The sequence below is a fragment of the Trifolium pratense genome, linkage group LG4 (assembly GCF_020283565.1).
Source record: "Trifolium pratense cultivar HEN17-A07 linkage group LG4, ARS_RC_1.1, whole genome shotgun sequence".
NCBI lineage: Eukaryota > Viridiplantae > Streptophyta > Magnoliopsida > Fabales > Fabaceae > Trifolium > Trifolium pratense.
The window spans coordinates 27,798,415-27,812,431 of NC_060062.1; the positions used below are offsets into that span (position 1 = coordinate 27,798,415).

A 14,017-nucleotide genomic window follows, 5' to 3' on the forward strand; every position below is an offset into this window, starting at 1 on the left:
CTTCACTTTCCTTATATAGCTACTCACTGTGATACCAATTCAGTCGCTTTGTCTGTTATAACAACCAACGCGTTCCGCACCAGTAAGCTATCTCTCTCTCTCTACTTTTTTTTTCTCTCTCTCTCTTTGAATTTTTCTTTTCTCCTTCTTTCTCGGAAAATTGATCCGATTTTTTTCCTCCATTTTCTGTTGCTTTCTATTGAACTGCAATATTTATAGTATTGAAGGATCTACTCGTTTTTTTAGTCTACTCTTTTGATTTTGATTTTTTTTGTTTTACTTTAAAACCTAATTCTGAAATTATTTTATTTTTTCTCATCTTCTGTAGATTTTCTCTTACTTTCTCGGAAAATTGATCGGATTTTCCTCCATGCTTCGTTCCTTTCTTTTTATATTGAATGCAACAAAAAATTGCATAATAATTTATAGTTTCGCTGGATCTGCTCTTTTGAAATTTCTTTTAGAGAAGCTGTTTTGATTAAGTTTTTTGATTTTATGTTCTTACTTATTGTTAATCTAAGCGATATTGAAGTGTTGATTTGTTTGATCTGATTGCAGATACAGTAGTGTTTTTCTGGTTTGTTAGGGTTTTTTGGAGATAGAAATGGGGAGAGGAAAGATCCAGATAAGGAGGATTGATAATTCAACGAGCAGGCAAGTTACGTTTTCTAAGCGAAGGAATGGTTTGTTGAAGAAGGCAAAGGAACTTGCGATTTTGTGCGATGCTGAAGTTGGAGTTGTAATCTTCTCTAGCACTGCAAAACTCTACGATTTCGCGAGTACCAGGTAACTCTTTAATTAGATCTTATTTACTTTTAAGTTTCTATTAATTTGCACTTTCAAACTCTATGCTGATTCGAATATATATATATATAGCAAAGTTTGTTTAGTTTTCAATTTTCATTTCTGTTTTTGTAATAAATATGACAGTTAATTACTGTTGTTACTTGTTAAATTAAAGCTTAAGTTCTTAAATGTGAATCAGTGAAGCTTTAGTTTCTCTAACATCGATCAAATTGAAAGTTGGAAGAAGTGTATTAATATGTGACATATTTGGGCTTGTTGGCATTATGACAGTAGTTTCATTTTAGAGAAAATTGTTTTGGAAGTAGAATGCGAACCTGTGATTTATATAGTTTCATAGGTTGGAGTCCCTTGGATTCTCCATTTAAGTTGAAATGAAATAGGTGGATAATACTAAGTATTTTTTTCCTAACTTAACCCCAATCTAGTATGCGCATTAATTTATGTCCCAACTTTGTAACACATGATTTGGTGTGAGCTCTGCAACTCTTTATACAAGGTGGATAGAGTCATCCGACTATAATGTTGACTTTGTATTAATTTGCTTATAAAAAAAATAAAAATTTAAGAGATTATATTAAAAAAATTACAAAAAAACAATTTATTAAGGTTTTGTTTGCGGGTTTAATTTTAAGAATATAATAATAACATAAAATAAATTAAAAAATTCATATAAACTCTAAAAAAACACTCAAATCTAATTTTTTTTAGAATTTTGTATTATGAAAAAATGACCTTCCAAAATTATCCCCTTTCAAACTTGTATTCTATTCACTTGTTCCTTCTTTTCAAAACTCTTCCCTCTCTTTCAAACTTACAAACAAAGTTGTAACAGAAGATTTGGCACTAGGAAATGAAGGCAATGCAAAGCTGCAAAACATGAATACAAGAGTCCTAATACAAGCTCATAGATTAGCAGAAAACAAGGCACAAAATTGAATGTAAAAATTCACATTTCTAAAAAGTGGTGACATAATTAACATTTCACATATCTGAAACTTTAATAAAGAAAATAACATTATTGATGTTTCTGTCAAATCAGAGGCATCCATGTTCTTTAGGACTGGGTATTGCACTGTCCCAAACAAAAATAACTGTACGGAATGTCAGTCTTAAACACTTGTTTTTAATTTTTAATAAATAAATGGAACGATCTCAATATTATTAATGCAAAAGTGATAAGACTTAAGATATAATTATAATTATTCGGTAGATTCAATGTGTTTAATTTATATTTTCTGTTTTAAATATGTAGCTTAAGCTTACTAAAATAAAATATCCTAATTCTTAAATACTCCCTCCGTTCCTTTTTATAAGGAACAATTTGGAAAAAAAATTTGGTCCTTTTTATAAGAAACAATCATTAAATTTATTCTTACAATTCCATTTTTACCCTTATTAAATTGTATCCATTCCAAAGTTATGCATTAATTAGAGTGATATAGTATTCCCTAAGGATAAATTAATACACCAAGGTTAGTTTTGGAATAGATTGTAAAATTTTAGAATTTTTATTAAGAAAGATAAGGTTTCTTGGTATGTGTGTTTTTTCCAAATTGTTCCTTATAATAAGGACCGGAGGGAGTACTAAGAAGATCCTTATCCATTTGATCTATATTGTCATAATTTTGAACTAAAAGATTTGATCATTATTTTCTTTTAAACAAAAAAATTTGATAAATATTTTTTTGGGTCTTGATGTTAAGAATCCAAAATTAGAAATATTTTCTTAAATTTTGTGTAATTAATTTACGATTAAGTTTAAAAAGTGAATTATATGCATGAATTATGATAAAACATTTTCTTTTTTGAATCATTAACATGTACTTTTATGACATATTTTAGTTTTTCCTAATTTTTTTAAAAAAATGCTAACTAATTTTTGTAGAACATTAGTTAAGTAAACTTTAATACAGTAAATTAACTTTGAAACTTATGCAATATATCTTTTCAAAATATAAAAACTGTATTTTTTAATACCAATTTCAATTTGACATATTTTTATTTTTTAACTAGTAACTTCAGGATACTTGTTAGCATAACTTTTTTTAACGTGAGATTAGATCAATATATTTTTAATGTGAGATTAGATCAATATTATAAGCGTTCATGTGCATTAAAAAATTTATGCGAGGGATCAAAATTTTATAAGTTTAGAAATAAGACATGGAGGGATATATGTTTTCAATCAACTCAAATCCACACTATATTTTTATTTAGAGTACAATCTTTTTCTATAAGAAAATTTGTAATTACACCTAAAGTGTCCCCTTAAAGAAAATGCTCTTGAATATTTCAAATTGATGTTATAAAACTGTTTGTAGTAATGTAGTTTCGAAGACTGGTCAATAATATTATACAAAGTACAAACACACATGAATGGTACCGTGGTATGATTAAGTTCGACTTTAGGGCAATGTATCATGTATGCAATGGTATGCAATAATATTATCTAACTTTAATTGAATGCTGTTTATCCCTTTGATTATTTTTTTAAGGGAACATCAAATAGAAATAACATGTCTAATTTGGACTTCACTAAAACTATAAAGGTTCACATCACACTTAAAGTTTTTTTTTTTTTTTTCGGTCCAGTAGTCCGGTGACTAGAATTTCACCTTTAAAGGTGAATAAGTGGGAGTATTAGGGTTCGAACCTCAATCTCTGCCTTTTATATGCATTGTCCCTACCAACTTAGCTATACTCACGGGGACACACACTTAAACTTTTTTTAAGAGGCACATATTTTTTTCTTGAAGAGGCTAAAATATATTACGACCTCCGTCTCTAATTATAAGGCCCTATTTAATCACTACAAGTATGTCAATACACAATTTTAATCACTAAAATTTTTAATTGTCTATTAGTAAAATTTATAAAAATTTAATATTTTGAAAATACTCATCAAAACAAATTGAACAAGATCATATATACTACTAATTAATATTTACATTTATATATTATTAAAAAAATATGGTCAAAACAAGGTGAACGAATAATATATTTTTATCAAACATGGTCTTATAATTAAGGACAGAGGTAGGATATAAATAAAAGAGAAGAGATAAGTACAAAGTACCAATTTTAAGTGGCACATTAAACACAGTATTTTTAGCCATTAAAAAAAATTACAAAAAGAAAAGAAAAAGAAAACTGTATTTTTAAAATAGTCTTTCATCTGTATAGGTGATATGGAGCTCTTTTTTCTATTTTGAAATAGTATTGTACTCTTTTTTCTATATTTGAAAAATTGAAATATAATATTTCTTTTAATGAAAGGCGATAGCCTGATCGTATCCCTATAAGTAACCCCTTTATATCTAGCAAAAATTATTAAGCTCACAAAAAAAAAAAAAAACTAACCTTTTAAAGTTTTTTTTGTTTACCAACAAAAGAGACAATTATAAGAAAAGGGAGAACAACGAGTATTTCAACTCAAATACAGTACAAAAGTAGATTACACAAAAGGTAACGATAAAATCATTTCATATATTGGCTTCAATTATCATTAGCAAAACTAACTAATACACCAGTAACAACGAAAACCTTTTGATATTTAACAAAAGAGAATTACTTTTTATTCCAAAAACAAATAAAAGTACTTTTTTATGTTTACAAATTAGTTTTAAGAAATGATACCTTAAGGGTCCGTTTGATACACAGGATAAGACATGATATGATAACGGTATCATATCCTGTCTCAATCCAGTGTTTGGTGACACAACAGGATATGATAAGTTAATCCTGAAGCTTATCCTATCATGTTTCTCTAGTTAAAATTCTAAGTTGGGTTACCAGCAGGATATGATAAGAATTTTTTTCTGATTTATTCTATAAAATATATTTTAAAATAAGAAACTGAAAATTAATAAAATAATTATTAAAAATTGTAAAATAGGGATATTAATTTAAATTTTATAACAAATTAAATATAGTTCTTTTGCAATGGTAGTTTTATTATTTACATATGAGATATATCATATATTTATTTAGCTTAACTAAGTTGGGAGTTCTTCTGGATCTTTTGATGTCATTATGCTCTTAGTTCACAAAAAAAAAAAAATTAAATTTTATAAAATTATTTGATTACTTATTTATATTTTTATTTATAAAATTCAAAGTATTGCACTATAATTTTTAAAAAATAACAATTGTTTTACAAGGGTATTTTTGTCATTTAAATATGTTATGTATCTTTTCATATTGTTATGAGCAAATATGTGTTAAAAATATGATATAATAGTTATCATGTTTGTTATCATGTGTGCACCAAACACAAGATATGATAACTAATGATAACTGTTATCCTGCTGATATCCTATCCTATCATTATTCTGCTTGTATATCCTATCCTGCGCACCAAACGAGCCATAATATAATTAATTAATTATAGACATTGGAAGGTATACACAATATAAAAACACACATTTTTAAAATGGCGATAAAAATTATTCCTTTTCTTATCAAAAAAAAAATGGCGACAAAAATTAAATATTTATACATCAAAATTATGACAATGGAAGTTTCCATTTCTTTACTAAAATGTTACAAAGAATCTTTTCTTTGAAAATTAATGAGAATACAAAAATAGTTATTAATTACAATCTCACCAGCATAAATTATGGTTAAATTCTCCTTTGGATTTTTCTCTCAAAAGGTTTTCTCTCCCATGATTATAAATGACACAAAATATGATTTTATAGCTACATTAGTTGATCTAGTGGCGATCAGGGCTGAATTTGGTAGGGAGGATGATAGTTCGATCGCCCGCAATTGTAATTGGGAGAAGACTGAAACACTTGAGGCTAGAACTGACCCTCCGAATTAGATCAGGTGGTCTAATGAGCTGGATACTGGTGGTGAAAAAAAAAGGTATGATTTATAGCTAATGAGTGTATTAAAGCTATAATCCATTAATTTACTAAAAGTTATCTCGTACACACTTTAATTTGTGATGTTATCGATCCTTCTTTTTCCCTCCTCCTAAAGAGGAAAGCCCATCAATCTCCCCCTTCCGATTTAGGTGGAGGGTTTCATCAATCCAGCAACTCTTATGCAAAACTTGTACTACGAAGTATATTCTTAGTACATGTTTTGCAAAAATGCTGATGGACGAGTGGATCCCTTTACTTAAATTGAAAGGGGGGATCAATATATTTTCTCTTTAGAAGGAGAGAAAAATAAGAATACATACATTATGAAATTAAAGCGAGTACGTAATAACTCAGAGTAAATTGATGGGAAAAGGAGACAAATTATTCTTAAATTATAGTCATCTATTTGTTACAGGCTATAAAAATATACTTTGTTTTGTTTCTAATTTGTGCAAATATTCAGCACAAGCTAAATATGGAAAAGGTTGAAAGTCTAATGCACCTTTACACATTTTATTTAGACATTTTAGAAATTGATGGAAAAGTAGTTTTCTCTTGTGATAATCAATCTTTTTTCTTTAGACATTTTATTTCTTCATACAAGTTTATTGTTCTATGTAAGTTATTTTGTGTTCAACTTTAGTAAGACCTATTTATATTATTCTATTAGAAGTCTATTATTTCATGCTCAAGTTTATTAGAAGTCTATCTAGATCAACATCATAATCCGAATCAACAAACCCGCTTGTTTGACATGTATCTCCACCAAAACACAAACTAGTGTTAATGGTACCTTTTAAATACCTCAAAATTCATTTCACTGCTTCCTAGTGCACCTTTCCCAGATTCGTCATGAATCTACTAACAACACTTACCGCTTGTGAAATATCCAGACATGTACACACCATAACGTACATCAAACTACCAACTGCACTAGCATAAAGTACATTATTTATATTTGCCTTATCTTCTGCTGTAGTGGAAGATTGGTTACTAGAAAGGTACATTGTTTATGTTTGTCTACCGACTTAGATTCCAAACCTTTCAAAGATTCTAAGTCAGTGAATACTCCATTAGCTCCATATTTTAGGCTTTCTATTAACCAATCTTCCGCTACAGCAGAAGATAAGGCAAATAAAAATATGTACCTTTCTAGTAACCAATCTTCCACTAAAGCAGTAGATAAGGCAAACATAAAAAATGTACCTTGTGCTAGTACAATTGGCAGTTTGATGTACGCTATGGCGTCTACACGTTCGGATATTTCACAAGCATTAAGTGTTGTTAGTAGATTTATGGTGAATCCAGGAAAGGCGCATCGAGAAGCAGTGAAATGGATTTTGAGGTATTTAAAGAGTACCATTGACACTAGTTTGTGTTTTGGTGGAGATACATGTCAAATAAGCGGGTTTGTTGATTCAGATTATACTGGTGATCTAGATAGATTTCTAATAATAGGTCTCACTAAAGTTGAACACAAAATAACTTAGCTAGAACAATAAACTTGTATGAAGAAATAAAATGTCTAAAGAAAAAAGATTGATTACTATAAGAGAAAACTACTTTGTTACTCTGTTTTGCTCGTCATTATTACTAACAAACCTATGCTTAAGTTTATGTAGTTCTCTACACGTAGGGGTGTGTTCATGAGTGCGGGTCAATCCGCGAACCCGTCGGCCCAATCCAACCCAACCTGTTATTTATCCGAACCCATTTATTTATTTGCGGGTAGAATTCGGCCCAACCCACCATACCCATAAGCAATTGGTTTGGGTGTCAGATTTGAGTTTTTGGACCCATTTACATGTGTACCCAACCCGGTCATGAAAATGATGTATTTTTTGAAAATTTGCTACTCTTGTTTAGTTTATTAAGTGTTATGATTAAGGATGAATTTTTATTTGAACTTAAATGAGGGTGTCTTATTCAATTTAAGTGTTAGAAATGCGTCACAATTGTATTATAGGTTTTTTAGAAGATTTTAAAAATTGAATTTTTTACAAAAAAAAAAATATTTTCAATTTTATGAGTAATCTGCTAACCCAACCCAATCTGTTAATAATCGGGTTGGTTCGGTTTGAATTTGATAGTAAAAGTGCGGGTTTGATGATGAACTCGACCCATTAGATATTGAACGGGTTGGGTAACGGATTGAGCCAAATCCTCCCCAACCCAAACCGAGTACACCGCTACATAATTCGAGTGAAGTACATTTACAAAAGAAATACAAGCCTTTGTTATTCTTATTAAGGCTCTTTATTCTTATCATAGTAAAGGTGCATTAGACTTTCAATCTTTTCCATATTTGACTTGTGCTGAATATTTCCACATAATAGGAGAGAAAACATTCTGAGAGAATAAATTCAAAAGAGAGTTTAGCCAACAATTGTGTTCCATTATTATTATTTCTATTTTTTTACTTAAAATAAACTATATTCATTCATTCAAATTGATAGAGTACATCGATGTAATACAAATTCAAAGTGGCTAAAAACTAAAAGGATAAATCTGCGAGCAAACTCACAGTATTCATGTTAATAGCATAAAACAGCAAATTCCATATGCCTACAAATTTAAATATGACTATATTGAAGTATCCGGAATATCCATGTCTCCGAATTTGTAGCGTTGATGACACCAAAGTTGACGTTGATTGAATCTGCAGTATATCGGAATTAATCCTTCAATCTGAAACAAATAAACACTGCACAAAGACGGGACAAACAAATACATTGCACAAAAACACACCGTACAAAAACGAGTAATCAAAACAAACAAATGTGAAACGAAAAACAACTTTGAGGGGTGATTTTGGATCAAAAATTGACCCAAAAACCACCCCTCTTTGGTGGATGAAGAAAAAGAATAAACTAGGGTTGAGAAAAGAAGGTTCTCTATTAATTAACTTTACATCAAATGCATAAAAAATTGTAGAATAATTTTAATTTATATTGATTTCATTATTATTATTACTATTAAAAATCATTTTTCAAAAAAATTATGCGCAAATATTTTTGAAAGAACTCAAACAATTGCAAATTTAAAACAAAAGAAAGATCAACACAAGAAGTTTATACTAGTTCACAATCAACCCGATAGCTAGTGCAAACCCTTCAACTTGGAGGATTTCTACTAAAACATTGTTTTAAAAATCGGACCGGTCAGTCGGACCGTGAACTGGAGGGGTCACTGTGTTGATTCGCTAATGGACCGACTATGCAAACAAACCGAATAAAACCGATCAAACTCGAAAAAACCATCGGCGGTTTTTTGAAAACCCGACCAATCTAATTGCATTATTTAAAAATAAAAAAAGGGGGTCATATATAAAACTAGAAACCGTAGAAACATAGAGGGGAGATTTAGAAGAAATTAATAAGAAGGAGGAGAAGATTGGAACTATAACATAGATTTATTCCTACAATTTTAGAGTCAAAATTCTCTATTTCATAATTATGTTATTACTTCTCATAAGTTTTAATGATATATGCTTGTGGGAATAGAAGTAGCATCAGAGAAGGGAGAAGTGAAGAAGAAATTTTGGAGAAGTAGAAGAAGAAGAGGAGGAGGATGAGGTAGGTGATTGACAACAAATAATAGATAATTAGGGTTGTTTCAATTTGTAGTCTTACTCTTATTGATAGATTTTTATAGCAAGTGAACTATATAGTTGCCAAGTAATAAAATGATCATCCTCGGGGATTGTTTTATTTCATATAACGCAATCGAACTTCAAACTTTAGTTTTGACAAAAATAACATGATTGGGGAAAAGTTTTGTAAAGTATATTTCTCGCGAAGATTTGAGTCAAAAGATTGTTTCACAAGGTCTTTTAAGCGGTTGGATCTACTTCGCCTCATTCGATTCCGTGTAATTTGGTAATCGATTGAATTCTAGTTACATAATCCATTGATGCTAAGATAGATCAATAACGTTGAATAAAGCCAATTTCTTGGTGCTTAATCCTCTCATTTAACTACAACTCCCTAGTTTCTTAGTAAGATTTGTAGTTACTTGAGGTTTTAGAAAACATTGATCCTAAAATCACAATGAACAATTCAATATCTCTAAAACAATTGAACCATGAACAATTAATCTAGGTCTAAATTCAACCTCTATTCTATAGCAAATTGAACTCTCAAATCAAAACATATGTGATCAATATATGAAAAGCATCAAGAATGAGATTAATTGAATAGCATCAAGTTCATACATTCACTAGAAACCAAATCACAATTACATTGATCAAATTACACAAATCACAATAGATCCAACCTTTATGAGTTTAGCTACACATGATGGAAGATCTTGCAAGGTTCCTAGATGGTGAAATCATGGTGAATAATCTTGCTAGAGTGGAGAATTGCTTCAAGAATGGTGGAAATCGAGCTTAGAACTGCAAAATGGAGCAGGTGCACCAAACTTCAAACCAAAAATAGAACCCTTTTCTAATAACACAGCTTCCCTTTTTATAATAGATCAAAAGAGTTGTAATCGCCAATTTCGCCTCAGGCGTAATAATTTCGGACCAGGCAAAATTTCATTAAACACGTGACAACTCCTTATAGGGTGAAAAGCAGTCTTCCACACAAACCACGCACCAAACGAACTAATGCGTAAAAATTTCGCGCCAAATTCGCCCAGGTGAATTTTCCACGCGTAAAGACAGAGAGTTCAATAAAATCACCAAATTTCGCACCAGATTCGCCCAGGCAAAATTGGGGCGAAAAACAGGCTTTCAACACAAAGTTAAAGCTTCTTTCTTCCTTTATTTTTTGAATAAGCTAAATTAGCCCACTCAAATTGGCATCAGAGAGAATCGAAGCTTAGACCTCAAGAGGAGCACACTCCCAACTCCCAAGCCAATACCAATGCACCAACCCAAGTAAGTTAAGCTTCTTTCTTCCTTGATAAAATACCTCCATAACGTGCTTTTTCTCATTTCTCAAGGTAAAATCCTTCTAAAACACTTTGAATTTGGTCTTTATTTATGTGTAATAACGCAAGTTATCACTTATTTTAAGAGATGAGTATTGAGTTGTTACTAGTTTAAGCCCATATATTATTTTTTGAAGCAAAGTCCATCTATATATGTTAAGAGATGAATAATTTATTCAAAAATAAAAGGACAACATATTAAGAGGGAGTACTTTATTAAAAAATATTATAAGAAAAACGTGAGAGAAATGAGTTGTTATTAAGAGAGGTAATTTATATTACTATTCTATTACCCACTTATCATTGGGTTTTCTTTATAAAAAGTGGGTGAAATTTAACCATTACTAGGGAGAAAAAAAAATTAAAAACTTGCTCAACTTTTCCACACCATATTTTTTTATTAGACTTTGTTAGAAATTTATTTGAATTTGTATTTTGTATTATTTTATTGTATGTGTGAGTGAAGGCTATGTTTAGAATTTAAATTTAATGAATAAACTTGTAAAATTATCATATTCTAAAATTTTCATATTTTTTAAGTGTTATGATTTTTTAGAGAGCGAGTCATCGGGTTTAATACATATATAGTTTTTTATAGAGAACGGTTTATTTAACCGAGTTATTCGGTTTTATCCAATTTAGTCATGCGGTTCGACCAGTGACCTATTGGTTCGACTAAGGAACCAACGACCTAGTATTTTTATCGATTCGATAATCGGTCCGATTTTTAAAACATTTTCTGAAAGTCCCGCCGAAACCACCAAAATATACAAATGTTAATTTGATTATACTATATAGTCTTCTTAAGTTTGGCTTAGTCTAGTCAAACTTTTGACGAACACACCACTATTGTATTGAGAATTGAGTTACAGGATGAACCAAGTTTGATCAAATTACTAAGTTTTCACAATGAAATACTCCCTCCGGTCCTATATATAAGGAACACATTGAGAAAAACACACATATCAAGAAGGCTTATTTTTTTATTAATTGGTAATATCATTAATATAATGTTAATGACCTAGTCATTGATTTAATTTATAATTAATTGAAATTGATTTGTCAATTTGAACCAAACAAACACCCGAATAAGGATTCCGGAAATCAAACAATTCGCATTCATGAAGGAAGAAAAATGTAATAAAAATTGTATCATATGGAAACCATTTTTTTGTCAAACCAAACTCAATCGTGAATAATCAAATAATTCGCAAAACACAAATATATAAAATCAAAGATACAATGACTAAATCATAAATCGGCCCCTCTAACTATGCAACGAACAACCATGTTCATTTGTTGTCTGATAAACTTACCTGAAAGTTAAGCCACTAGGTTTGGTCTAGTGGTGAGGGATTTGAGTAGTATGTTATAGGTCCTGGGTTCGATCCTCAGCTCATTGTAAACAAAAAAAAAAAAAAAACTTACCTGAAAGTTTGAAAGTAGAGATACAATACTTGTAATATGGAAAACCAAACTACTAAACACACACACACCTCTCTTATGAGTTATATGAGAGTAAATTCCTTCCACAAGTGACTGCAATTCACTTTCGAAAATCACTCTTTGATGCCCCAAATTACTAACCCGCTGGACTGCCTCTAGCAAAGCTTCAACTTCTCCTTCAAACCTGCTTTTATACTCTGAAAAACATACCATTATTGTCACGCAAGTAGTAGCAGCCCATGCTTGTAACACTGTCACGAAAACTTGCATAGACATTGCATATTAGCCGCCTTTTACTTAGGGGATTCCCTCTGCCTAGCTGAGTTGTTCAAACTGTCATTCCTCCGTATTGTTCACTGGAAATGTATATTATGCCACTCCTCCCACATCTTATTAGCTTGCACAGTAATCTGAATGTCATTAATCTTTACTTCATTCCACACCCAATTGTTCTGATTTTTCCATATTCCCCATGCCACCAACACCATATGACTTGTTGTTTCGTGACTCTATCGAACACACATCCATCACAACTTACTGCATAACCAGACTCAGACCTGCAGCACTCCAAAACTCTTGACTCTGATCACACTCAAACAAAATGTGTCTATCATCCTCCTTGGCATGATGCAAGCAAAGAGGACAAATTAGAGGGGATTGCATACTATCCACACTCACAATCTCCAAATGGCAATTCACCTTTCCTCCCTCTAGCTAATAAGATCCACCATGTCATACACTTTGCCGACATTAATCTCCAAATGGCAATTCACCTCTCCTCCCTCTAGCTTTTCTCTTTGACGCATTAATTTTTTTTTTAACAGGTCTTTGACGCGTTAATTACTTCTATTGCAATGAGAGCATTATCTAATATGGATCTACCTTCCACAAGCACAAACTGGTCCTCCAATACACATTTACAGTCACTCCTTCAATCTATTAGCTTTCGATATCATCTTGGATAGCACATTACAACAAGAAATAGGTCGGATATATCTCATAGAATATGAGTTGTCACACTTCGGAATAGGCAAATTTCGTATCCTTGAGGGTAGTGGGGAAATACCCCCGTTCCAACCAAGACTTTGTTGCTTTAAAATTATCATCACCACAGATATACCCAAATCTTTGTTAAAACGTAAAAGCATGGTTGAAACCATTTAGGGCCAACTAATCCAAAACCACTTGTTTTTCGATAAATAAAGAGTAGAATTAGAAAGAAAGTGAAACTTATCGCTTATATTATGAAAGTGAAATCTTTTGCAATTACTGTGAAATTAAGTCGCGTTGCTCCTATAAAGTCTATGAAATCGAACTACATTTGCATTTAAAGCATCTCCAAATCTGTTACTCCTAAAATATACTCGCCAGCTTGCTACTTGTATTTTTTTTCTTTTTTGGTCAAGTAGCCTAGTGGCTAGAAATTCCACTTTTTATGGTGGATAAGTGGGATGACCGAGGTTCGATCCCCAGTCAACTGAGCTATGCTCACTAGACAGCTTGCTACTTGTATCAAGTTTTACATTATTATTATTGGATTTGGAAATAAATATATTCTATCTGCATGCAGTATATGTACCTAAATTTTTTGATTGAATTGAATGTATAGCAGTCAACAGCTCAAATATCTTATGCAAAATAATTTTCAATGACTTTTTCCAGCATGAGATCAGTAATTGATCGATACATCAAATCAAAAGAAGAACATAATCAACTTGGGAGTTCATCCTCTGAAATTAAGGTATTTATAAATATCTTATACCAATATTTGCAGGTGAATAGATCACATAATTGTGTTAAGCTTTTGTCTTCGGGTTGACATTTTAACTTTGAATTTCATCGATGTTGTACTCATCCTCAAGAATGTTTTGTTGTTGACTCGTGATTTTAACTTTGAATCCCCACGAGTTCTGTTGAATGATTATTGTGATAGACGTATTTGTATTTGGTTAATC

General features: G+C 30.9%; 1 protein-coding gene across 4 annotated transcripts in view; it reads left to right on the forward strand.

The window, feature by feature from the left end:
• LOC123920154 (MADS-box transcription factor 23-like) overlaps positions 1-14,017 on the forward strand; it is a 19,187-nt gene continuing 5,170 nt past the window's right edge. For 3 of the 4 annotated variants that reach the window (XM_045972337.1, XM_045972339.1, XM_045972340.1), the window contains exons 1-3: positions 1-82; positions 559-786; positions 13,725-13,803. In XM_045972337.1, the coding sequence (XP_045828293.1) occupies positions 605-786; positions 13,725-13,803 (261 nt within the window). In that variant the 5' untranslated portion in view covers positions 1-82; positions 559-604. Of the gene's footprint in view, positions 83-168; positions 787-13,724; positions 13,804-14,017 lie in introns of those variants that run through there. The other variant, XM_045972336.1, reaches the window with a different exon arrangement.